The sequence below is a fragment of the Mesoplodon mirus genome, assembly GCF_964341445.2.
Source record: "Mesoplodon mirus genome assembly, chromosome: 6".
NCBI classification, from domain to species: Eukaryota; Metazoa; Chordata; class Mammalia; order Artiodactyla; family Ziphiidae; genus Mesoplodon; species Mesoplodon mirus.
Genome location: NC_138982.1, coordinates 49823537 through 49848162, shown reverse-complemented (window position 1 = coordinate 49848162; position 24626 = coordinate 49823537). Strand labels below are relative to the sequence as shown.

The 24626-nt window shown below is 35.4% G+C and overlaps 1 protein-coding gene across 1 annotated transcript in view; it reads right to left on the bottom strand.

Moving 5' to 3' along the window:
- Positions 1-30: 30 nt before the first annotated feature.
- CCDC39 (coiled-coil domain 39 molecular ruler complex subunit) overlaps positions 31-24626 on the bottom strand; it is a 49986-nt gene continuing 25390 nt past the window's right edge. Inside the window, exons 13-20 of the mRNA XM_082625982.1 lie at positions 23996-24204; positions 10936-11059; positions 6363-6522; positions 5829-5935; positions 5007-5147; positions 4681-4860; positions 4456-4538; positions 31-3291 (exon numbers count right to left, since the gene is read on the bottom strand). Coding sequence (XP_082482108.1) covers positions 3138-3291; positions 4456-4538; positions 4681-4860; positions 5007-5147; positions 5829-5935; positions 6363-6522; positions 10936-11059; positions 23996-24204 — 1158 coding nt within the window. The 3' untranslated portion in view covers positions 31-3137. The remainder of the gene's footprint in view (positions 3292-4455; positions 4539-4680; positions 4861-5006; positions 5148-5828; positions 5936-6362; positions 6523-10935; positions 11060-23995; positions 24205-24626) is intronic.

Below are 24626 nucleotides of genomic sequence, written 5' to 3'. Positions count from 1 at the left end.
ATTTGAATTTCATAAGTACCATTTTATATTCATTGTTTAAATATTAAGTTTTTTGCATAACTTTTATCTTAAAATGGTAGATTATCTGTCTTGTCTAATTGACCTCTAAACCCTGATTTAATTAAAATGGTTTATGTATCAGCTGTTTAACAGGTACCTTAGGAATAAAGCCATGAAAGTTGACTAGGGGCCCATTTTACTTATTTCTCTTTTTCTCCCCCCTTCTTGCTAGCAATATAGCACTAAGAAATTTCTTTAAATATTGGCAGGACCCTAAGAGACTACATTCCAGGCAAAAATAGATCAGAGTAGGAAAGAGTTCTTTTAGCAAAACAGCAGCGGCAAGTGAAACACACTATAAATCTGGTCTTCCACTATGGGAAAGGAAGTTAGGAAACTGTCCTAGTATTGCAAATGTCCAGTTGGGAAGGCACTGGGCCTGTTTCTAAATAGCCTAGAGCTGGCCTGCATTTCTGCTTTTCTTCCTTAACACCTCTCCTCTGATACCTCCTTTCTTAGAGTCTGAATAAATGACCAGGCTGACAGAGCCTGGGCTTAGAATAAATTTCAGCAACTAGAGCTGAAGAAGGAATGGACTTGGATCATAAGGATCCTCCCCCAAATTATTGAAAACAGTATAGATAGGGATAGAGATAGATATAAATAGAAGTCATAGGTGTTGGGCTTTAGAATCTTTCCAACTCATGATGACACTGGATGGGTGGGTTGGAGGGTAGTGAGTATCCATCTACAAAGGTCTAAGTGACAGAGAATGATAGAGGAAGAAGACAGTCCTTGTTCTGTCTTGGAGTTTCTGCCAACAGTAAAATACCAAAAGTTAGTATAACTGGATGTGGACTATTTGTGACCTTCAGACTTCAGTGATGGGAGCCTAATGAAAAAGCTCAAATTTGTTTTACAATGGAACAGAAAAAGAAACTGGTCAAAAACAATAGGTAATGGCAGTAGAAATCAGTCAGTCACTTGGGCATTAGTCTTTGCACCAAGAAATTTATCTGAAAAGAGTCCCTAGTTCTTTCTGTGTATTAATAGTTCTGGTATCATCCCTATGTAGTCCTACATAGTGGTGGTTTTAGAGTGGAAACTCTTTTGACATACTACACCTTGACCTTTAGGAATTGCTAGCACAGCTTCAGGATTTTACACACACTTTTTAAATAAAATCTCTGAGCATCACTATCAACCAGCATTGTCATTTTCCAAAGCGTTTTTGTGGCTTAATGTTACATTCAGTTACAAAAAATTAGGATAGTATCTTATACAACAGCCTGCCTGAATTTAGAAATTCCATCTTCCCCAAAGCTTCTTTCCTGGGATATATTAAGCAGATTATATAAGACAATTTATAAGGATATATTCAGGAAGCCCATCACAGAAAAAAAATATATTATTGGAGACTTACTTGTGAAGAATCCCTAGTGGTATCTTCAGCACTTTTTTCCCCTGAACATTATGTCTATAGTTTGTACGTACCCAGGCAGTATCTTGGTTTGCATAAGTAGATGACTTTCTAACACAGCAGGTGAATGTTAGGATAACTCTAGATTTGGAGATAATGGGGTTGATCCCTTGTTTCACCATTTAATAATATTACACTGAACTTGGAACTATTACTTTATTTAAGAGTTAAATGTAGACTTGCATGCTGGCTTGAGAACCTAACCATTCCACAAATACTGTGCTAGGCTTTGGTTGGTGACTCAATAATAGGTAGAAGTTACTGTGCAATTCCGATGTATCAGGCCCTGTGCACTTTGTATATATTATCTGATTATTTCAATAAACTTTTGATATAGATAACTCTTACTGTCTCTATATTACAAATGAGGAAAAAAGCATAAAGTAACTTTCCCAAGGTCAGAGAACTAGTAAGATACAATTCCTGCCTTCATAGAATACAGTGTTTAATATTTCAACTTCCAAGTAATTTACAAAGTAAAATAGGGCAGAGAATGAGAACTCTGAACATTTGAAGTGACCATAAGATTAATCAGTTTTTAGATCTTATAAATCTCACTTACCAGAACAGTGTTTTACGAAACAATATTCAGCTTTTTACCCATCTTATTCATTGGACTTGGCCATGCCTTTTGCTGGCTATTACTAAAAATGATAATAAAATACTCTAGTGGTCAGGAGAAACTACTGCCTTTCAGAAGGAATTGCAAGTGACAGTTCTAAACAATGACAATTGTCATAACAAATATTTTTTTCCAAGGTTTGAAGGAGACAGTACTCATTTAGGTACATAGATCCTGATAAATTTATTTGAAAACCAGTTTTATAACATCATAGTCATACTTCAGGAATTCAAACTGTTGGGCACATGTTATGATAGAGTATTGACTGAAATAACTAATTCTTAATCTGGTAGTCTACCTTCACTGCAAATTTATGGAATTCCTATTGCAAATCTAATTACGCTTAGCTTTCTTTAAATTGTTTATTAAATCAAGGAAATCTTGAAAACACATTCTTGGTTGTATCTTGAGAGCAAAATCTTTAATGTGTGACTTCCTTCAAGATCAGAATGGACTACTTCCTAGAAATTGAAGCTGCACTTTTATTGATACAGTGGTTCTCTTTCCTATCAGTTGTTCTCTTGGTGGGGGGAGGGGGAGAGGTAATGCCATTTTTTGACTAAAAATTTTTTAATTATACTAAAGGAAGAAACTAACAGATTTCTTCCCCCAAAGTCTGGGAAGTATGTTTCTTTTAATAAAACCTAATTTCAGGATCTTCCAGGGTAAAAGAGATACAACAAACAAAAGTGGGAAATATCATAACCCTATGCTTATATAACATGTATCCTTGTTAAGAATCTGTTCTTACTGCTTTCCCTCTATGTGAAAAAAATAGTAGGAAAAGAGCTAAGAAAATTAAACATTTCTTTGGCTTATTTGGACGCAAATAGCTTGACTTTTTTTTTTTTAACAGTTTTTATATTTTCCACTGGATAAAACTTTTGTCTGGTCATATTGTATTTCTAACACTATTTCAGTAGGCCTGTATATCAGTATAAGGCACCCAAAAGCATAGAGTGGGATATACTATTTTAAAATTATGAGATTTTTGGTTTTGTGTTTACAACTTGTTCAAAAGAGAGATTAAAATGTTTATTTGCTGCTCTTTTTGCTTTTACCATTACTGGAGCCACTGCTAGCACTAGTTGGTCTAGAAGTGCTGCCAGTTAGTGAAGAGGCTGGGAAGTTCAGCTCTAATACTTTAATTGAAGTCTGAGAAGCAGAAGTACTTGTACTCTTAGATGACCTAGAATAAAACCAGAATTACTGTAATTTAATTCAAAATTTTTATTTTAGTAGAGACTCCCTCATTAATGACAAAAGATGCCATAATCCCACAAGTAATTAAAGAGATCAAAAAAAGATACACTATTAATAGTGCTAATAATTTTAAAAGCATCACCATTAGTATATCAAGAAATTAGTTTAAAAAGGAAAAGCTGATATAGTTTCAAACCAGTAGAAAAATAGTTCGACAAATATATTTCTATTGATATATGAAAAATGTTTTCAACTATAACCAATTTAGAGATAAAATCATTAGGTATTAAAAGTTTGCAAAAATCATTAAAAGGTAACAAAAACAGGCATGGGAAGTTGGGTGCTGGCAGGAGTGATTAAAATGATAGGTTATATAATTTAAACCAAAAAGAAGAAAGTGAAGGGCCTATTGACAAGATAAAGTGGTGGTAACTATCCATACAATTGTAAATACTAAGATTTTTAAATATATCTTTTTATGAAAGTACTGGGATGTTCAAGTGGCTGCTCACCGTGTTTACATAGAAAGTGTTTTTGTTTTGTTTTACTTAAGCACTATCTTAGGAAATCCTTTCATGACATCTCTTCGCAGAGTAATGAAAAGTAATATGGCTGCTGAATGTGGGAGATGGGAAATTTTAAAATTAGGATCATCATTAATAATTATTATTTTGTCAGCAAAGCACAAGAGTGTTGACTAAATGTCTACTTGATGATAGAATTCTGTATAAAACTAAACTGCAAAAGTAAAGAATAATTTCCTTTTTAGCAAAATTAAGCAGCATAAATTTCTGACTCCTTAAGATTTTACAGTGGATTTTAATAATAAGTCTGTACAACCAAGTTGCCCTTTTATGGTTTAATAAATTCTCCCCATATTCAGGGATGACCATGCTAAATGTACCCTCCAAAATCTCACCCTGCTTTATCCTACTGAGATAGCTGCTAGTCACAAAGCACTTATGCCAAAATGAAAATAACACCAGACAGAAGTCAGAAGGAAAGAGTCTCGCCCTGCTGGCTGTTTTCTGTGTATGTGACACTGACATATGCCATAGCTGTGGCATGTGGAAGTAGCTGAGTTCACTTAGGATGGAAGCTGTGAGAGTTGTAGGTAAGTAAGGAGATGGTGTTTTCTCCTTCCACTTACCTTGCTGATACCAGTGAAGTCTGGGAAGATCCAGAACTGTGACGACTCCCTTTAGTACTAGCTGTAGGTAGTGCTAAACCACTCTGGAAGGATAGTCAATAGCAATCAGTACCACTGCATTTTAGAATATTTTTCATTAAACTTCACTTTATGATGAATACCATAAATTTTTTTTGTGAAATGTTTAAGAAATATTTATATTTAACTAGAAGATACTCTTATTACCTGTTGAAAGTATGTTTGAAGGATAATACCAATCTCAGCATTTTCTTCTGTGATATCAACTAACATTTCATCAATGATCTTGTGAAACTGTTTCGCTTCACGAAGTTTGATGTCTTGTTCTTCTAGTGTTTCATCTTTCGTGTCTTTCAAAAGACGGATTTCCTTGATGAGTTTTGCACACTGTTGGTCAACAGTAGTCAGTTATTATTTAAACCTGTTTTCTAGAACTTAATATTTTTTAATGGGTGAAGGAGGGTTTGGGGTTACCATTTGGAACTCCAAAAAAATATAAATATGACAGGTCAGTTTTTAAAAGTTATCAATACCTGTTTAGTTACTCTCTCTAATTTTGGCTTCTGCTCCTCAGTTGCTCTCCTTAGTTGAAGTGTGTAAGCTTGCTTCTCTGATATTTTTTCTTTGACATTATTTGTTAAATGTTCTATAACTTTTAAAGTATTTTCCATGCTCTGCAGAAAATAAAGTATTAACATACTTATTGGTTAGGATCAGAAATAACTTTTATAACTTCCAAGTATGCATTTAATTTCGATTCATTTATTTTTGTATGCAATGTACATTCTGTTGGTAGATAATAAGTATAATGGCTTTATGGATTAAGTTTTATATATAATTCCACTGGAAAGTATTTTTATGGTATTTGGGAGAAAAATAAACAATTCAAACAGTGACTGTTGAAAGCATACAATTTTCAAAGATCCCTAATTCATATCACCTGTTCCTTCAACTTTATTAGTCAAAAAAAAAAACTAAATGTTTATAGAGCCTGCTTATTACCAAGCACGTTGTTTTCTTATCTTTCAGACTTCTAAGGAACAATCTTTAAGGTGATCTTAAAGGATTTAAGTGAAATAAAGTTCATTAAATAAAAGGTTAGTGGATAAATCATAATTAGCTAGCTATGATTCATCAGCTAATCTACAAGTAATTATCAGGAGTCTAACCTACACTTCAGCACTGGGATTTTAACTAATTTAGTTAATACTTTGATCACTTATTTTTTTCTCATTTAAATGAGACATCTCTCACTATCTAATTCTCTAAAAAATTGTCTTTGTACAAGATAACAAGAAAGAATAATGATAGTTAACTTTTACTAAGGTCTTGTTACTAAAGCCTGTAGAATTTACCTGGATATCTTCCTGTAGTTCTCTGATTTGTCTTTGTTTGTATCTGTGTTTTTCATCAACAGCTCTCTTTTGTTCTTCTAGTTGAATTTTTACCTCATACTCAGCACCTAGAATTTAAAGAATTTTTGCTTTAAATTTTTAACATGCTGTGTAGAAAGCAAGCTTAAAGTCTTACATAAGTTAAACTTTTAACATTTTTTTAATGAAAGGTTTTAAATTCCTTATGTCTAGTTGTTGAAAAACAGGGCATGAAATAACTATTTTTATTTTTTCAACATAGAGCAGCCAATATGCTGTTCTCTTCAGATTTGAAATTAATTCCCTAGAGAAGTGATATGCCATATCACTAGCAGTAATAATGGAAATAACACCTTAGCACTTATTTTAAACGAGGAGGATGATTAGTTTTTCCAACTGAATCAAACATAATACACTTTTGTTTTCCTTGTCTCATAGTGTTCCTCTTTTTGAGATAAATAATTGTACAGCTTTCATTGCATGTATATTTTAAAAGTTTTAATAATTCCTACATACTAGATGGAGTCACTTTCTTAAAAGATTGTTTATAATTGTTGTTGCAGCTGTTCAGCACTTGCAAGGTGTTTCCTAGAGCATAGATTTCTTTTTCAGCTTTGTTGATCTTAGCATCCAAACTGTCACCTTCCCTTTGAAGTTCTTCTTTTTCTTGAGCAGCCTATGAAAAATGGAATAGATTGGTTAAAAGTATCATGGGGGAGAATGTCTGTTTTCAGGGCAGGAAATAGTTAACACAACAATGCCAATTTGCCGTGGGGCCTACATTCAGCACCAAGCATTTATTTCTTGCACCTGATTTAAAGTAAAAGACCAAATCCTCAAGGCCTTCCAAATATAGCACATAGGATACAAAAGCATGATGACAATGTAGTAACCAACCAAAGCTTACATGAAAACTCTCCAACAAAAATGAACGAAAAGTTAAGCAGGTATAAACTTTACTGAGAAGAGAAGGTTAGCTAGAAGAGGTTTCAAACTAGATATTAAATAGAATGTATGTTTCTCACCTGAAAGTGGCTTGGCACGCTCTCATTTTAAGTCTTAGTGGTAAAAGAGGTGAAAAAAGTATACCCATAAAGTGTTGCATATTTTTTAAAAGAAAAATACTGCATGATCCTACTTACATGAGGTACCTAGAGTAGTCAGATTCACAAAAACAAAGTAGATTGGTGGTTACCAGGAGTTTTGGAGAGGGAGAAATGGGGAGTTATTGTTCAATGGGTACAGTTTCAGTTTTGAAAGATAAAAAAAAGTTCTGGGAATGGCTCTTGTGTTGACTGTACAACAATATGAATATACTTAATACCACTGAACTGTACACTTAAAAATTATTAAAACAGCAAATTTTATGTATATATTATCACATTTTTTTAAGTTTTAATTAGATAATTGTGATAAATATGACTAGAAAAAGTGAAGTCTGTAAATTGCTGAAAACCAAACATTCCTCAGTGAGTGAACATACTCAGTGACTTTTTCCAGCTTAACTGTGTCACTGGGCTAGGCCTTCTAGAATTGTACCCAAACAGTTCCAAAGAACTCCAGTTAAGGGTTGAGAGGGATAGCATGCATATATATTTAAAAGCGCTCCCAAGAAAAGATGCTAAGCATCGCTAATCATTAGAGAAATGCAAATCAGAACTGCAGTGAGGTACCACCTCACACCAGTCAGAATGGCCATCATCAAAAAGTCTAAAAATAACAAATGCTGGAGGGGGTTTGAAGAAAAGGGAACCCTCCTACACTGTTGCTGGTAATGTAAATTGGTGCAGCCACTATGGAGAACAGTATGGAGGTTCCTCAAAAAACTAAAAATAGAGCTACCAGGGCTTCCCTGGTGGTGCAGTGGTTGAGAGTCCGCCTGCCGATGCAGGGGACACGGGTTCGTGCCCCGGTCCGGGAAGATCCCACATGCCGCGGAGCGGCTGGGCCTGTGAGCCATGGCCGCTGAGCCTGCGTGTCCGGAGCCTGTGCTCCGCAACGGGAGAGGCCACAACAGTGAGAGGCCCGCGTACCGCAAAAAAAAAAAAAAATAGAGCTACCATATGATCCAGCAATCCCACTCCTGGGCATATATCCAGACAAAACTATAATTCAAAAAGATACATGCACCCCTATGTTCATAGCAGCAGTATTCACAATAGCCAAGACATGGAAACAACCTAAGTGTCCAGCAACAGATGAAAGGATAAAGAAGATGTGGTACATGTATACAATGGAATATTACTCAGCCATAAAAGAGAATGAAATAATGCAATTTGCAACAACATGGATGGGCCTAGAGATTATCATACTAAGTGAAGTAAGAAAGAGAAAGCTAAATATCATATCACATATATGTGGAATCTAAAGTATGACACAGATACCTATGAAACAGACCCACAGATATAGAGAACAAACTTGTGGTTGCCAAGGGGGAGGGGGGTGGGGGATGGAAGGAGTGGGAGTTTGGGATTAGCAGATGCAAACTATTACATATAGGATGGATAAACAAAGTCCTGTATAACACAGGGAACTATATTCAATATCCTGTGATAAACCATAATGGGAAAGAATATTAGAAAAAGAATATGTATAGCTGAATCACTTTGCTATACAGAAGAAATTAACATTGTAAATCAACTATACTTCAATAAAATTTAAAAAAATAATGGAAGTGCCAAAACCCATTTTTAGTCAAAATCAACTAATAATTTCATTGGTAAATTTATTTAATCCCAAGTATCTGTATTTAAACCAGAATGTGGTCACTGGAATTTTTTTTTGGTAATGTTTCAGTTCTTAACATTTTCAGTTATTTGTTTTATTATGCTTCAAGATATGTTACACATTTTTATAGCAAATAATACATAATAAAAAATTAAGCTTACCAAAGAAAATAACGTTCTTAGGTAAATTACATCTAATTCTTTCGAGTTGAGTCTAGAATTAGCAAACATTTCATTCAAAATGTAGTGGGAGAAAGAGCTAGAATGAATCAAAACAGCTAGATTTTAGTTGTGGATTTCCTACTAGTAAGCTGAGTAACATTAAGTCATTTACTTCCCTACTCCAAGGTCAGTTTGTTTGTCAAATAAATGGGTTGAATTTGTTCAGTTATACAAAATCCTGATCTAATTCCATAAAAACCTTAGACTTCTAAACAGTGGTAAACAGAAAATCAGTCAGAGGTGTGCACTCCTGTAGAATCAGATAATCCCTGGAGGGCCCACTAGAAAATGCCAAGTCTTTGGTGTCACCATGCAGTGGCATCATTGTACACCCACTGATTGCTTTTGCCCATTTTCAGACCATGGATAATTTTTCTCAACATAAGCCAGATTGACTTTAGTTATAAAGAAATGTTTCAATTTTACACATCTGGCACATGTGAAGTGTTAAGTAAAACATTTAAATATGCTGACAACAAAAAATGGGAATAACTGTGGCAAGCTATGGACCCTGGAGGAAAGTGAAGTATGACATCAGGAAATTAAGAAAGGCAACTGATAGCCATGATTAATTTCACATATTCACTATAGTGGCATAGAAGGAATACTCTTCCTCATAAAATTTGCCTGTTTTCCTGAGAAGTGGTTACTTCATCAACATCATCATCATAACACCAATAACGGTAATGACAGCTAATATTCATTGAGAGCTCATTTTGTTCCAGGCACTGTTTTAAGGGCTTTACATATATTTTCTCATTTACTTCTTACAACAAAAGTAACAATATTACCCTAATTTTGCAAGTGAGTAAACTAAGACCCCAAATGGTTAAATAACTTATTCAAGGTCACCTACCTAATCAGTGATAGAACCAAGGCATGCATGGACAAAAGCACTGTAACACCCGTGCTTTTATGTAACTCATCAGAGCCCTTGTTGGTAGAGAAACTTAGCTGGAATTGCAACATCTATCTACTTCCCATCATTTAACAGACTAGAGCCTATAATTCACCCCTTGGGAACCTTCAAAACCTGAGAGGAGGAAAGTCCTGTTAATAGTGGGCAGAAGCCTCGCGTACTAAATACTGATGAGTTATAAGAAGGGTTTGAGAGCTGGGACTCATTTCTCATATAGGTTTGGTGGAATTTCCTGAGGCAAAGTGGCAGACATATCACACAGTGTAGTATGTTAGGGGCAGCCTTAAGGGCTACAGAAGGAAACTTAGAAGATTAAGTAGAAGTTCAAATGGGGGGTGCATCCACAAGGGCCATCCTCTAAAGGTGTGAATTGGAGATCTCTTTCCCACTCCTATCCATGTATGATACAGGAAAAATGACCTAAAGTTACAATCTCCATTCCTTCTTTGAACTGTTTTGAGTAACTTCCCAGACGTCTCTGCAAAGGAAATCACACCTGTTCACGGTATTTTCTACAAGGGAAAGATGAATATAGCAGTAGTCAGGAAGGAAATTGCATCCAACTCCTGATCACTTCTAAATTTCCCTTTAGGGTTACAAGGTACAGATAATCACGAGATGGCAGACAACTCTCAAAACATCAGAAAAAACAGTAGATTCACCTGATCTGTTTGTCTCCCACCTAAAACGAAAGCAAAGGAACAGCCCTCTTCCTCTCTGGCTATCTGCCATACCAGGACAGCAATAATAAACTGGAGTGTAAGATTCAGAGATGGTGTAGCTCTAGGTGACAATAAAGTCTAGGCTGTGGTCATATGAGTGCATGACTACAGTGAAGTAAAGCTTTGAGCCTGAGGTTTTGAACAGGTTGTCACAACATGTTAAGGACACCCAGAGTGATAGTGGGTCTTAGAGTAAAAGAGATTATGAACCTTGAATAAATGAGGGGAAAAGACATGACACAAATGATAGCAAAAAAAAAAAAAAAAACAGTGTCAGAGTGGTCCAGACCTCTCTTTGACCTCGTGTATAAAACTAATAATGCTTCAGTACCTCCATCTAGCAACTCATGTTTTATGACCTAATTAAGTGTAATAGCTACTGGAGTGCTATGAAATTTGAAATTTCATGGCAAAAAAAATTTGCCATTTTGGTTTTTAACAAAGAGCTAAGAAAGAATGAATACTTCATTCTATCACAACTGTAAATCCATTAAGATTACCTTTATTACATAATAGGCCTGCGTTTTCTCCTCTTCTCCCTCAGGAGGCAGCATAACAACAGTAAGAATTTCATATCTATTCTTCAGCTTATCAATTTTACTTAGCCGCTCAAGAAACTCAGCACTAGTATGAAAAGGAAAAGAAAAATTAAACACTTAAAAACAATATACTTTTAAAGGACTACTGTTCTTACAGAAGTCTTGTGTTACTACTGAACTGTGTTACTACTGAACTCAAACAGTTTAAATATATTCTCACATTACAATTTTATAATTCAGTGTGAAGGGTCTCAGATTTCACCCAATTTGAAAGCTAACAAGTTAGCCTGCCACAGTTTCATGGATGCTGGCAAAAAACACGAGATTTCTGGGTCAGAGGAAAAGGCCTTTATCACTCATGGCATACCAAGTAGCATGAGCCTCCTATTTGCATTAGTTCCCCTCGCTCCCAAAGTGTTCCGCAGGTGAGGAGGAGCTCAAATGGATGCAGCACATACAGCAGGTTTATGACACAACTGAAGAACCTCAAGCTTAGTTAATCCAAATATTTTATAATGGAAAATAAGCAAACATACCTAACCTTTGCTGCAGAGGGAGATACTATCTCTAGCTCCCAAGGCTGCTCAATATCCAAACATCTTTTAAAAGATGGTCCAGTGCAAATCAAAACCACATTGAGATGTCACCACACACCCATGAGAATGGCTACTATCAAAAAGACAAAAAAAAAAAAAAAAAAAAAAAACCAATATAGTATTGGTGAGGAAGTGGAGAAACGGAACCTTTAAGCACTATTAGTGGGACAGCAAAATGGTGCAAATGCTATGGAAAGCATGGCAGTTCCTCAAAAAATTAAAAATAGAAGAGCCATATGATCCAGCAATCCCACTTCTGGGTATATATCCTAAAGAATTTAAAGCAGGTTCTCAAAGAGATATCTGCACACCAATGTTCATATGTTTTTCACAAAAGCCAAGATGCGGAAGCAAGCCAAATGCCCATGGACAGATGAATGAATAAGATACATAAAATGGAATATTATTCAGCCTTAAAGAAGAAATTCTGTCATATTCTACATGGTGAAACTTGAGGACATTATGCTAAGTGAAATAAACCAGTCACAAAAAGACAAATACTACATGATTCCACTTATGTGAGGTATCTAAAGTAGTCAAATTCATACAGAAAGAATAGTGGCTACTAAGGGCTGGGGGAAGGGGGAAATGGGAAGTTAATATTTAATGGGTATAGAGTTTCAGTTTTACAAGATGAAAAAGTTCTGGACATCCGTTGCTCAACAATGTGAAAATATATAACACTACTAACTGTACATTGTAAAACTGTTAAGATGGTAAATTTTATGTGTTTTTTACCAAAAAGTTTTAAAAGATTCAGTTTTATAAGATGAAAAAGTTCTGGAGATCTATTGCTCAAAAATGTGAAAATACACTACTAACTGTATATTTTAAAATGGTTAAGATGATAAAATTTTCTTTTTTACCAAAAAAAAGTTTTTTAACATCTTTATTGGAGTATAATTGCTTTACAGTGTTGTGTTAGTTTCTGCTGTATAACAGTGAATCAGCTATATGCATGCATATATCCCCATCTCCCCTCCCTCTTGCGTCTCCCTCTCACCCTCCTTATCCCACCCCTCTAGGTGGTTGCAAAGCACCGAGCTGATCTCCCTGTGCTATGCAGCTGCCTCCCACTAGCTATTTTACATTTGCTAGTGTATATATCTCAACGCTACTCTCTCACTTTATCCCAGCTTACCCTTCACCAGCCCGTGTCCTCAAGTCCATTCTCTACGTCTCTGTCTTTATTCCTGTCCTGCCCCTAGGTTCATCAGAACCATTTTTTTTTTTTTAGATTCCATATATATGTGTTAGCACATGGTATTTGTTCTTCTCTTTCTGACTTACTTCACTGTATGACACTCCAGGTCCATCCACCTCACTAAAAATAACTCAATTTCATTTCTCTTTATGGCTGAGTAATATTCCATTGTATGTACGTGCCACATCTTCTATATCCATTCACCTGTCGATGGACACTTAAGTTGCTTCCATGTCCTGGCTATTGTAAATAGTGCTGCAAAGAACATTGTGGTACCTGACTCTTTTTGAATTATTGTTTTCTCAGGGTATATGCCCAGTATTGGGATTGCTGGATCATACGGTAGTTCTATTTTTAGTTTTTTAGGCAATCTGCATACTATTCTCCATAGTGGCTATACAATTTACATTCCCACCAACAGTGCAAGAGGGTTCCCTTTTCTCCACACCCTCTTCAGCATTTATTGTTTGTAAATTTTTGATGATGGCCATTCTGACTGGTGTGAGGTGATACCTCATTATAATTTTGATTTGTTTGATCTGCTCAACATCACGCATCATTTCCCTAATGATAAGTAATGTTGAGAATCATTTCCTGTGTTTGTTGGCAATCTGTATATCTTCTTTGGAGAAATATCTATTTAGGTCTTCTGCCCATTTTTGTTTTTGTTTTTGTTTTTTTATGTGGGGAAAAATAGAATTTTAATTTTAATTTTTTTATTTTTTTATTATTATTAGTTTGTGCTTTATAATAAAGTGAATCAGTCATACATATACATCTGTTCCCATATCCCTTCCCTCTTGCATCTCCCTCCCACCCACCCTCCCTATCGCACCCCTCCAGGCGGTCACAAAGCACTGAGCTGATCTCCCTGTGCTATGCGGCTGCTTCCCACTAGCTATCTACCTTACGTTTGGTACTGTATATATGTCCATGCCTCTCTCTCGCTTTGTCACAGCTTGCCCTTCCCCCTCCCCATATCCTCAAGTCCGTTCTCAAGTAGGTCTGTGTCTTTATTCCTGTTTTACCCATAGGTTCTTCATGACATTTTTTTTCTTAAATTCCATATATATGTGTTAGCATACGGTATTTGTCTTTCTCTTTCTGACTTACTTCACTCTGTATGACAGACTCTAGGTCTATCCACCTCATTACATATAGCTCAGTTTCGTTTCTTTTTATGGCTGAGTAATATTCCATTGTATATATGTGCCACATCTTCTTTATCCATTCATCTGATGATGGACACTTAGGTTGTTTCCATCTCCAGGCTATTGTGAATAGAGCCGCAATGAACATTTTGGTACATGTCTCTTTTTGAATTATGGTTTTCTCAGGGTATATGCCTAGCAGTGGGATTGCTGGGTCATATGGTAGTACTATTTGTAGTTTTTTAAGGAACCTCCATACCGTTCTCCATAGTGGCTGTACCAATTCACATTCCCACCAGCAGTGCAAGAGTATTCCCTTTTCTCCACACCCTCTCCAGCATTTATTGTTTCTAGATTTTTTGATGATGGCCATTCTGACTTGTGTGAGATGATATCTCATTGTAGTTTTGATTTGCATTTCTCTAATGATTAATGATGTTGAGCATGCTTTCATGTGTTTGTTGGCAGTCTGTATATCTTCTTTGGAGAAATGCCTATTTCAGTCTTCTGCCCATTTTTGGATTGGGTTGTTTATTTTTTTGCTATTGAGCTGCATGAGCTGCTTATACATTTTGGAGATTAATCCTCTGTCAGTTGCTTCATTTGCAAATATTTTCTTCCATTCTGAGGGTTGTCTTTTGGTCTTGTTTATGGTTTCCTTTGCTGTGCTAAAGCTTTGAAGTTTCATTAGGTCCCATTTGTTTATCTTTGTTTTCATTTCCATTTCTCTAGGAGGTGGGTCCAAAAGGATCTTGCTGTGATTTATGTCATAGAGTATTCTGCCTATGTTTTCCTCTAAGAGTTTGATAGTTTCTGGCCTTACATTTAGGTCTTTAATCCATTTTGAGCTTATTTTTGTGTATGGTGTTAGGGAATGACCTAATCTCATACTTTTACATGTCCCTGTCCAGTTTTCCCAGCACCACTTATTGAAGAGGCTGTCCTTTCTCGACTGTACATTCCTGCCTCCTTTATCAAAGATAAGTTGACCATATTTGCGTGGGTTTATCTCTGGGCTTTCTATCCTATTCCATTGATCTATCTTTCTGTTTTTGTGCCAGTACCACACTGTCTTGATTACTGTAGCTTTGTAGTATAGTGTGAAGACAGGGAGCCTGATTCCTCCAGCTCCGTTTTTTGTTATCAAGATTGCTTTGGCTATTCGGGGTCTTTTGTTTTTCCAAACAAATTTTGAAATTTTTTTGTTCTAGTTCTGTGAAAAATGCCAGTGGTAGATTGATAGGGATTGCACTGAATCTGTAGATTGCTTTGGGTAGTAGAGTCATTTTCACAATATTGATTCTTCCAATCCAGGAGCATGGTATATCTCTCCATCTATTTGTATCATCTTTAATTTCTTTCATCACTGTCTTATAATTTTCTGCATACAGGTCTTTTGTCTCCTTAGGTAGGTTTATTCCTAGATATTTTATTCTTTTTGTTGCAATGGTAAATGGGAGTGTTTTCTTGATTTCACTTTCAGATTTTTCATCATTAGTGTACAGGAATGCCAAAGATTTCTGTGCATTAATTTTGTATCCTGATACTTTACCGAATTCATTGATTAGCTCTAGTAGTTTTCTGGTAGCATCTTTAGGATTCTCTATGTATAGTATCATGTCATCTGCAAACAGTGACACCTTTACTTCTTCTTTTCAAATTTGGATTCCTTTCATTTCCTTTTCTTCTCTGATTGCTGTGGCTAAAACTTACAAAACTATGTTGAAAAAGAGTGGTGAGAGTGGGCAGCCTTGTCTTGTTCCTGATCTTAGTGGAAATGGTTTCAGTTGTTCACCATTGAGGATGGTGTTGGCTGTGGCTTTGTCATATATGGCCTTTATTATGTTGAGGAAAGTTCCCTCTCTGCCTACTTTCTGCAGGGTTTTTATCATAAATGGGTGTTGAATTTTGTCAAAAGCTTTCTTTGCATCTATTGAGATGATCATATGGTTTTTCTCCTTCAACTTGTTAATATGGTGTATCACATTGATTGATTTGCGTATATTGAAGAATCCTTGCATTCCTGGAATAAACCCCACTTGATCATGGTGTATGATCCTTTTAATGTGCTGTTGGATTCTGTTTGCTAGTATTTTGTTGAGGATTTTTGCATCTATGTTCATCAGTGATATTGGCCTGTAGTTTTCTTTCTTTGTGACATCCTTGCCTGGTTTTGGTATCAAGGTGATGGCGGCCTCGTAGAATGAGTTTGGGAGTGTTCCTCCCTCTGCTATATTTTGGAAGAGTTTGAGAAGGACAGGTGTTAGCTCTTCTTTAAATGTTTCATAGAATTCGCCTGTGAAGCCATCTGGTCCTGCGCTTTTGTTTGTTGGAAGAGTTTTAATCACAGTTTCAATTTCAGTGCTTGTGATTGGTCTGTTTATATTTTCTAGTTCTTCCTGGTTCAGTCTCAGAAGGTTGTACTTTTCTAAGAATTTGTCAATTTCTTCCAGATTGTTCATTTTATTGGCATATAGTTGCTTGTAGTAATCTCTCATGATCCCTTGTATTTCTGCAGTGTCAGTTGTTACTTCCCCTTTTTCATATCTAATTCTATTGATTTCAGTCTTCTCCCTTTTTTTCTTGATGAGTCTGCCTAATGGTTTATCAATTTAGTTTATCTTCTCAAAGAACTAGCTTTTAGTTTTATTGATCTTTGCTATCGTTTCATTTCTTTTTCATTTATTTCTGATCTGATCTTTAAGATTTCTTTCCTTCTGCTAACTTTGGGTTTTTTTGTTCTTCTTGCTCTAATTGCTTTAGGTGTAAGGTTAGATTGTTTATTCAAGATGTTTCTTGTTTCTTGAGGTAGGATTGTGTTGCTATAAAGTTCCCTCTTAGAACTGCTTTTGCTGCATCCCATAGGTTGTAGGTCATTGTGTTTTCATTGTCATTTGTTTCTAGGTATTTTTTGATTTCCTGTTTGATTTCCTCAGTGATTTCTTGGTTATTTAGTAGTGTATTGTTTAGCCTCCATGTGTTTGTATTTTTTACTGATTTTTTCCTGTAATTGATATCTAGACTCATACCATTGTGGTCAGAAAAGATACTTGATTCAATTTCAGTTTTCTTAAATTTACCAACGCTTGATTTGTGACCCAAGATATGGTCTATCCTGGAGAATGTTCCATGAGCACTTGAGAAGAGAGTATATTCTGTTGTTTTGGGATGGAATGTCCAGTAAATATCAATTAAGTCCATCTTGTTTAATGTGTCCTTTAAAGCTTGTGTTTCCTTATTTATTTTCTTTTGTATGATCTGTCCATTGGTGAAAGTGAGATGTTAAAATCCCCTACTGTTTTTATGTTATTGTCGATTTCCCCTTTTATGGCTGTTAGCATTTGCCTTATGTATTAGTTACTCCTATGTTGGGTGCATAAATATTTACAATTGTTATATCTTCTTCTTGGATTGATCCCGTAATCATTATGTAGTGTCCTTATTTGTCTCTTGTAATAGTCTTTATTTTATTTTTATTTTTATTTTTTTTTATTTTTATTTTTTTTTGCGGTATGCGGGCCTCTCACTGCTGTGGCCTCTCCCGTTGCAGAGCACAGGCTCCGGACGCGCAGGCCCAGCGGCCATGGCTCACGGGCCCAGCCGCTCCGCGGCATATGGGATCCTCCCAGACCTGGGCACGAACCCGTATCCCCTGCATCGGCAGGCGGACTCTCAACCACTGCGCCACCAGGGAGGCCCAATAGTCTTTATTTTAAAGTCTATTTTGTCTGATATGAGAATTGCTACTCCAGCTTTCTTTTGATTTCCATTTGCATGGAATAACTTTTTCCATCCCCTCACTTTCAGTCTGTATGTGTCCCTACATCTGAAGTGGGTCTCTTGTAGACAGCATATGTATGCGTCTTGTTTCTGTATCCTTTCAGTCATTCTGTATCTTTTGGTTGGAGCATTTAATCCATTTACCTTTAAGGTAATTATTGATATGTATGTTCCTATTACCATTTTCTTAATTGTTTGGGATTTGGTTTTGTATATCTTTTCCTTCTCTTGTGTTTCCTGCCTAGAGAAGTTCCTGTAACATTTGTTGTGAAGCTGGTTTAGTGGTGCTTAATTCTGTTAAACTTTGCTTATCTGTAAAGATTTTAATTTCTCCATTGAATCTGAATGAGATCCTTGCTGGGTAATCTTGGTTGTAGGTTTTTCCCTTTCATCACTTTAAATATATCCTCCCACTCCTTCTGGCTTGTGGATTTTCTGCTGAAAGATCAGCTGTTAACCTTATGGGGACTCCCTTGTATGTTATTTGTTGCTTTTCCCTTGCTGCTTTTAATAGTTTTTCTTTGTATTTAATTTTTGATAGTTTGATTAACATGTATCTTGGCGTGTTTCTCTTTGGGTTTTTCCTGTATGGTACTCTCTGTGCCTCCTGGACTTGATTGACTATTTTCTTTCCCATGTTAGGGGAGTTTTCAACTATAATCTCTTCAAATATTTTCTCAGACCCTTTCTTTTCCTCTTCTTCTTGTGGGACCCCTATAATTCGAATGTTGGCGCATTTAATGGTGTCCCAGAGGTCTCTGAGACTGTCCCCATTTCTTTTCATTCTTTTTTCTTTATTCTGCTCCCTGGCAGTTATTTCCACCATTTTATCTTCCAGGTCACTTATCCATTCTTCTGCCTCAGTTATTCTGCTATTGTTTCCTTCTAAAGTATTTTTAATTTCAGTAGTTGTGTTGTTTGCCACTGTTTGTTTGCTCTTTAGTTCTTCTAGATCCTTGTTAAATGTTTCTTGTATTTTCTCCATTCTGTTTCCGAGATTTTGGATAATCTTTACTATCATTATTTTGAATTCTTTTTCAGGTAGGTTGCCTATTTCATCTTCATTTATTTGGTCTTGTAAGTTTTTGCCTTGCTCCTTTGTCTTTCCAGAACAGGAAAGCCAGTGCCTCTCCTTGCAAGGCATGCAGAAATATGAGAAACCTTTGGAGAATTGTTTCCTAAGATTTTGATTTTTAAATCTGCTGGTTACTTTTTTCCTTCTATTCCAGTAAATTTATATTTTTAAACTATTTTTTAACTTATTTAATAATAATACTAAGAATGTTAATATAGGCACAGCAACATGGACAGTGACTTGTTTGCCTCCTACAACTTCATGAAAATAAGCTTTCCAATCATGGTGAAAAGAAATCTTCAACATACCAGGTTCCTACTCCTAAAGAAAGTTGATGGTAAAATATATTAAGTATCAGAAGTTACAGCTTTGCTTATTTTTAAGTATTATTGTTTCATCAGAAAATATTTACTCATCCTTTATGGGATTTTAAAAGACAAGTCTTGTTGGCCTTCTAGCTTAAGATGGTAGACTGAGCACAAGCATCTCTCTCCTCCTTCCTAAAATGGAAAATATTAAAATAAAAAAAACCCCACCACACCTCTGGGAAAAGAATGATAATTTTTTTCATGAATTCATGAAAAATGGAAAACAAATGGGATATGATTGACAGGATGAAAAAAATGGAGATTCAGAAGATTATATAGAAATAAGAGCCATTTTTCACCAAAGAAGTCTGGAGAAAATCCAAACTCAGTAATAAGAAATAAAAAGAGCAAGAGTGATCTCTGAGGCTACTGTCAAGGTAATTAATAAAAGCATTTCCTATAGAACTTCTGGGCCACTCTCCTCAACCCCTCAAAGTACATAGAAATGTTGGCAGGAATTATTTATGTTCCAGTGATAACCCTGAAAATTACCAGAGTTCCTGTTGAAGCTCGAGAGAAAAGCTTCCAGGTTTTTCTTGAAACTGGAGAGAAAAGCTTCCAGGAATGAAGTAATTCCAGGCCTCCACAACAGTGGAGGTTAATAAAAAAGAAAGGCAGTGCCAGCCAGAAATGAAACCTTTCGTTGCCCAAAATAAGCCCCTTATGCTCCTTACACGACAGACTAGCCCAGAGCTTACAGTCAGCCCTCCCAGTTAGGGGAGAGACCTGTTAGAAAAAGCAATCTACCTAATTGCAGAAGAAACCCATACCAGCCAGCTATACCAATCACCATGATTATTAAGCATTTGTTAATAAATATAACAGAGAGCCAAAGATTATCGGCATTTATGAAAAGCTAATGGTATGAATGAAAAGAACAAAATGAGAAAAGACAGAATAGACCCTAGGAGAAACAAAGATAATGTATGGGATAGAAAAAAACCTTCAAAGTATTCTAATTAGTATCTTCTAAAACATGAAAGGATATTACATTCAAAAATGCACATAAAACAAGAATGGGGCTTCCCTGGTGGCGCAGTGGTTGAGAGTCCGCCTGCCAATGCAGGGGACACAGGTTCGTGCCCCGGTCCAGGAAGATCCCACATGCCGTAGAGCAGCTGGGCCTGTGAGCCATGGCCGCTGAGCCTGCACGTCCGGAGCCTGTGCTCCACAACGGGAGAGGCCACAACAGAGGCCTGCGTACCACAAAAAAAAAAAAAAAGAATGGACTGCTATGAAAAGAAAGAAACAATGAAAGAATGAGTTCTCTCAAATAATCTCCACTTTTTAATTTAAAAGTAGTAAAGAATACTGGGCATGGTGGGCACACGCCTGTAGTGACAGCCACTCAGGAGGCTAAGGCAGGAGGATCTCTTGAGCCCACGAGCTCTGTACTGTAGTGCGCTATGCCAATCAGGTGTCCGCACTAAGTTGGGCCTCAATGTGGTGACCTCCCAGGAGAGGGGGACCACCAGATTGCCTAAGGAAGGGTGAACTGGCCCAGGTTGGAAACGAAGCAGGTCGAAAGACTGAATCAATGATATAGAGAGAGGAGAAAGACAGGGGCAGGGGATGGGGAGAAGACAGAAAGGATGGTAATGGGGAGAGAGAGAATATCTTAAAATGTGGAATAAAAAGAATAAAAAATTAAAATGAGAGAAAAGTTAAGAAATCTGGAAGACTAAGCATCCACTAAAAATGAGCAACAGATGGGGAGAGTGGTGTGAGAAAAAAAATTGAAAAACTAACAGAAAAATATTTTCCTGATATGAAGAAAGACTTGAATGAAATAATTGAAGGAGCTCACCAAGGGTCAAACAAGAAAAATGAAAAAGGATAAAACACCCAGACGCACACATGAAAGTTCTGAAAGCCCCCAAATAAAAACATTGTCCCAAAGCTTCCAGAAAGAAAGCAAAAACCAGGTTCCCTATCTGGAACCAGACCTCTCATAAACAACACTTTAATCTGGAAGAATATGAAACAACGCTTTCAAACTTCGACTGTAATTCAAATATGGGGAAGAACAAATATGTTTTAAGCATACAAGGACTCAAAAATTTCAGAAAACATCAGTTCTTGAGAAAAAGTTTCAAAACATATTCCAGAGAAATGAAATAAGAATCCAAGGAAATAGAATAACAAAAGATACATGAAAGAATATTAAACCAAGAAACAAGTAAAACACGTAACTAGGTTGAAATTATTGCTGGCAATTGGCTGTACAGTTTAATGCAAGTTATAAGAAAGGAGTTCTTTTCAAAGTAGAGACATAATATTAAAAACAAATAACAACCCGAAACTATAATCTGTGATTTCAATAATAAATGAAAGATGGAGAAAGGAAATACAGCAGTAAAACATGCTAAAAGTCATAACTATTTTAGGAAGGAAAAAATAATAGTAACTAATCTTCAGTATTCAGAGAGATAGGAAGATTAGAATTTCTTTTGAATTTAAAAATAAACAAAATAATTTAAATTAGAATATACATACTACAAACAAAGAGGAAAAAAGAGAAAAAATTCAGTAAAACCAATGAAAGAACAGAAAGACAAATAGAATACCTACCATATGATCCAGCTATTCCACTTCTAGGTATCTACTCTAGAGAAAAGAAAGCATATGTCCATACCAAGAACACATATATTCATAGCAGCTTTATCTGTAATAGCCCCAAACTGGAAACAACTGAAATATTCATCAACAGGTAAACATATATATAAATTGGGGTAGACACATACAATGGAATAGTACCACTTAGAGATAAAAAGCCAAGGTCAGCAAACCATCCTATACCTGCTACTTGTTTCTGTACAGCCCATGAGAAAAGAATGGCTTTTACATTTTCTAATGTAAAGTGGTTGAAAAATCAAGAGAAAGTTTCTATTTCATGAAATATGAAAATTCTATGAAATTCAAATTTCAGTGTCCATAAAGTGGAACACAGCCACACTCATTTATTTGCATATTGTCTAGGGCTGCTTACACTCCACAGTGGCAGAGTCAAGTTGTTGCAACAGAGACTGTATGGCCAGCAAAACCTATAATATTTACTATCTGGCCGTTACAGAGAATTGTGTGGGATACAGCTAGGTAATACTTCAGGGAATTGCTTTAGCCTTCAAAGTTGAAAACTAATTAGCTAAGCATCTTATCTCAAGAAGTTAGGAAAAGAACATCAAAATCAATCCACAAAAATAGAAGAAAGAAATAGTAAATGTGAGAGCAGCAATATTAATTAAAATAGAAAATGAATTCGCAATAGAAAAAAATCAGCAAGGGTTTATTCTTTTCAAAGAGTAATAAAATTCATTAACTACTGGCAGGACTTATCCCACCCAAAAAAGAGAAGTCACAATAACCAATATCAGGAATGAAAAGCTACAAACACTGCAGCTATTAAACATATAATAAAATGATATTGTGAACAACTTTATGGTAATAACTTTGAAAATTTAGATGAAATGGAAAATTTTTCCTAGGAAAAAATATATAACTTACTAAAACAGACTCAAGAAAAAAATACAAGATCTTCATTGTCCTATAACCAATAAATTGATTGAACCAACAGTTGAAAATCCTCCTCAAAAAACTCCAGATGTCCAATGGCTTTACTGGTGAGGTATTTGAAAATTCAAGAAAGATATAATTCTGCTCTTTTACAAGCTTATGCAGAGTGTAGAAAAATAAGAAACACAAAGATCATTTTATAAAAGTAGATGTAACCATAATAACCTGATAATTTGACGAGGGCAGGAGAGAAAAAGAGAATTATAAGCATAGATGCAAAAATTGTATAAAAATATTAGCAAACAAAATCTAGATACATACAAAATGTAATATGTAACAAACAGCTGTATTTATTACAGGAATGTAAGTTTGTTTTAACTTTGAAAAAGCAATCAATATATTCAATTATATTAACAGATTGAAGAAGCTACATCATATCAGTGAGTACAAAAAAAGCATATAATAGTCAACATTCATTCCTGATTAAACAAATTAAAACAACCTCTTAGCAAAGAATGGAAATAGATGGGAACTCACTTAATATTATAAAGAGAATCTCAAAAAAACACTATAGTAAACTTGATACTTAAAGATGAAACAATTAAAACTTTCCCTTTAAGATCAACCACCTGCAAGACAAGGGTACCTGCAATCACCACTGCTATTCAGCATTGAACTGGAGGTTAGATAACAAGGACAATAAAGTAAGAACAAGAAAAGTTATAAAGATTGAAAAGGAAGACACAAAACTGTTATTTGCAAATGATGTGAGTGAAATACCTAGAAAGTAGAATCTACAGATCAATTGTTAGAATTAATAAAAATTTAAGCAAGGCTGCTGAATAGTTAATATACAGAAATCAACTGCATTTCTATACACCAGCAACAAACCGAAAATGAAATGCTTTAAAAGGAGATAACACTGACAGTAACATTAAGAAAAAATAGCATGTGTCCAGGAATAAATCTTATAAAAGATATGCGAAATCTCTAGGGGAAAATTGCTTCAATAAATGCAGCTGTCAGGTATCCATAAGGGAAAGCATGTTATTGGACCCTTGCCACAAACCATACACAAAAATCAGTTCCAAGGGGATTAATGATCTTAAGGTAAAAGGATAAATCTAAAGAATGAGGAGTTAGCCTAAGGAAAAAGAGAGGGAAAAGCATAGACTTGTAGCTAAAATATGGCCTATGTATTATATTAAAAGCTTTTTCAAACAAATAAGAAAAAGATGGACATCCAGGGTGGTGGAGGGACCAGTCAGTTCTTCTGACATTACTCGTTACGTTTTCAAAATTCGTGAGCAGGATTTGAAAACTCTAATTGTTACCTTATATTTTGCCGTTCTTGATCAACACATCTTATTTGTGATGCAAGCATTTTTTTGTGAATTTTAATTTCTTCGGTCCGTTTTTCCATAGCAGTGTGTAATTGCTGTTTTCTTTCTTCCAGAGAAAGAACTTCTTCTGCCTTACTGTGAAGCATTTCTCGAATACGTTTAACCTCAAGTTTTAAAAGATTGTCTTCTATCATCAAATCCTATCAACATAACAAAATCGTCAAATATTGAAATAATCATTTGCATATCCAAACCAAAATATGTTTCCTTTTTATTGCTACAAAAGTCAAACTTGAAAATATAACTTTTTCTAATTTGACCATTGACCAAGATATTAATTAGGGTTAAATTTAGATTGCTCTGAGTCATGACTGATTTTCCTTTTATTTTTATTTTAAGGAAAGGGTTTATGGTTATTCCAAGTCTTTTATTATTATTCAATTTTAAATTCAAGTTTACTAAAAAAATAAAAAGAAGAACTTATTCCTAAAATTGAAAGTTACAATGTCCAGCAAATATATGAAGCCCAATGGATGAGCATTTTTATATTCTAAACTAAATCTTACAAAATAATGTATAAATACATTTTATTAAAACAGTTCAGTCATGAGTAGCGTGCTGA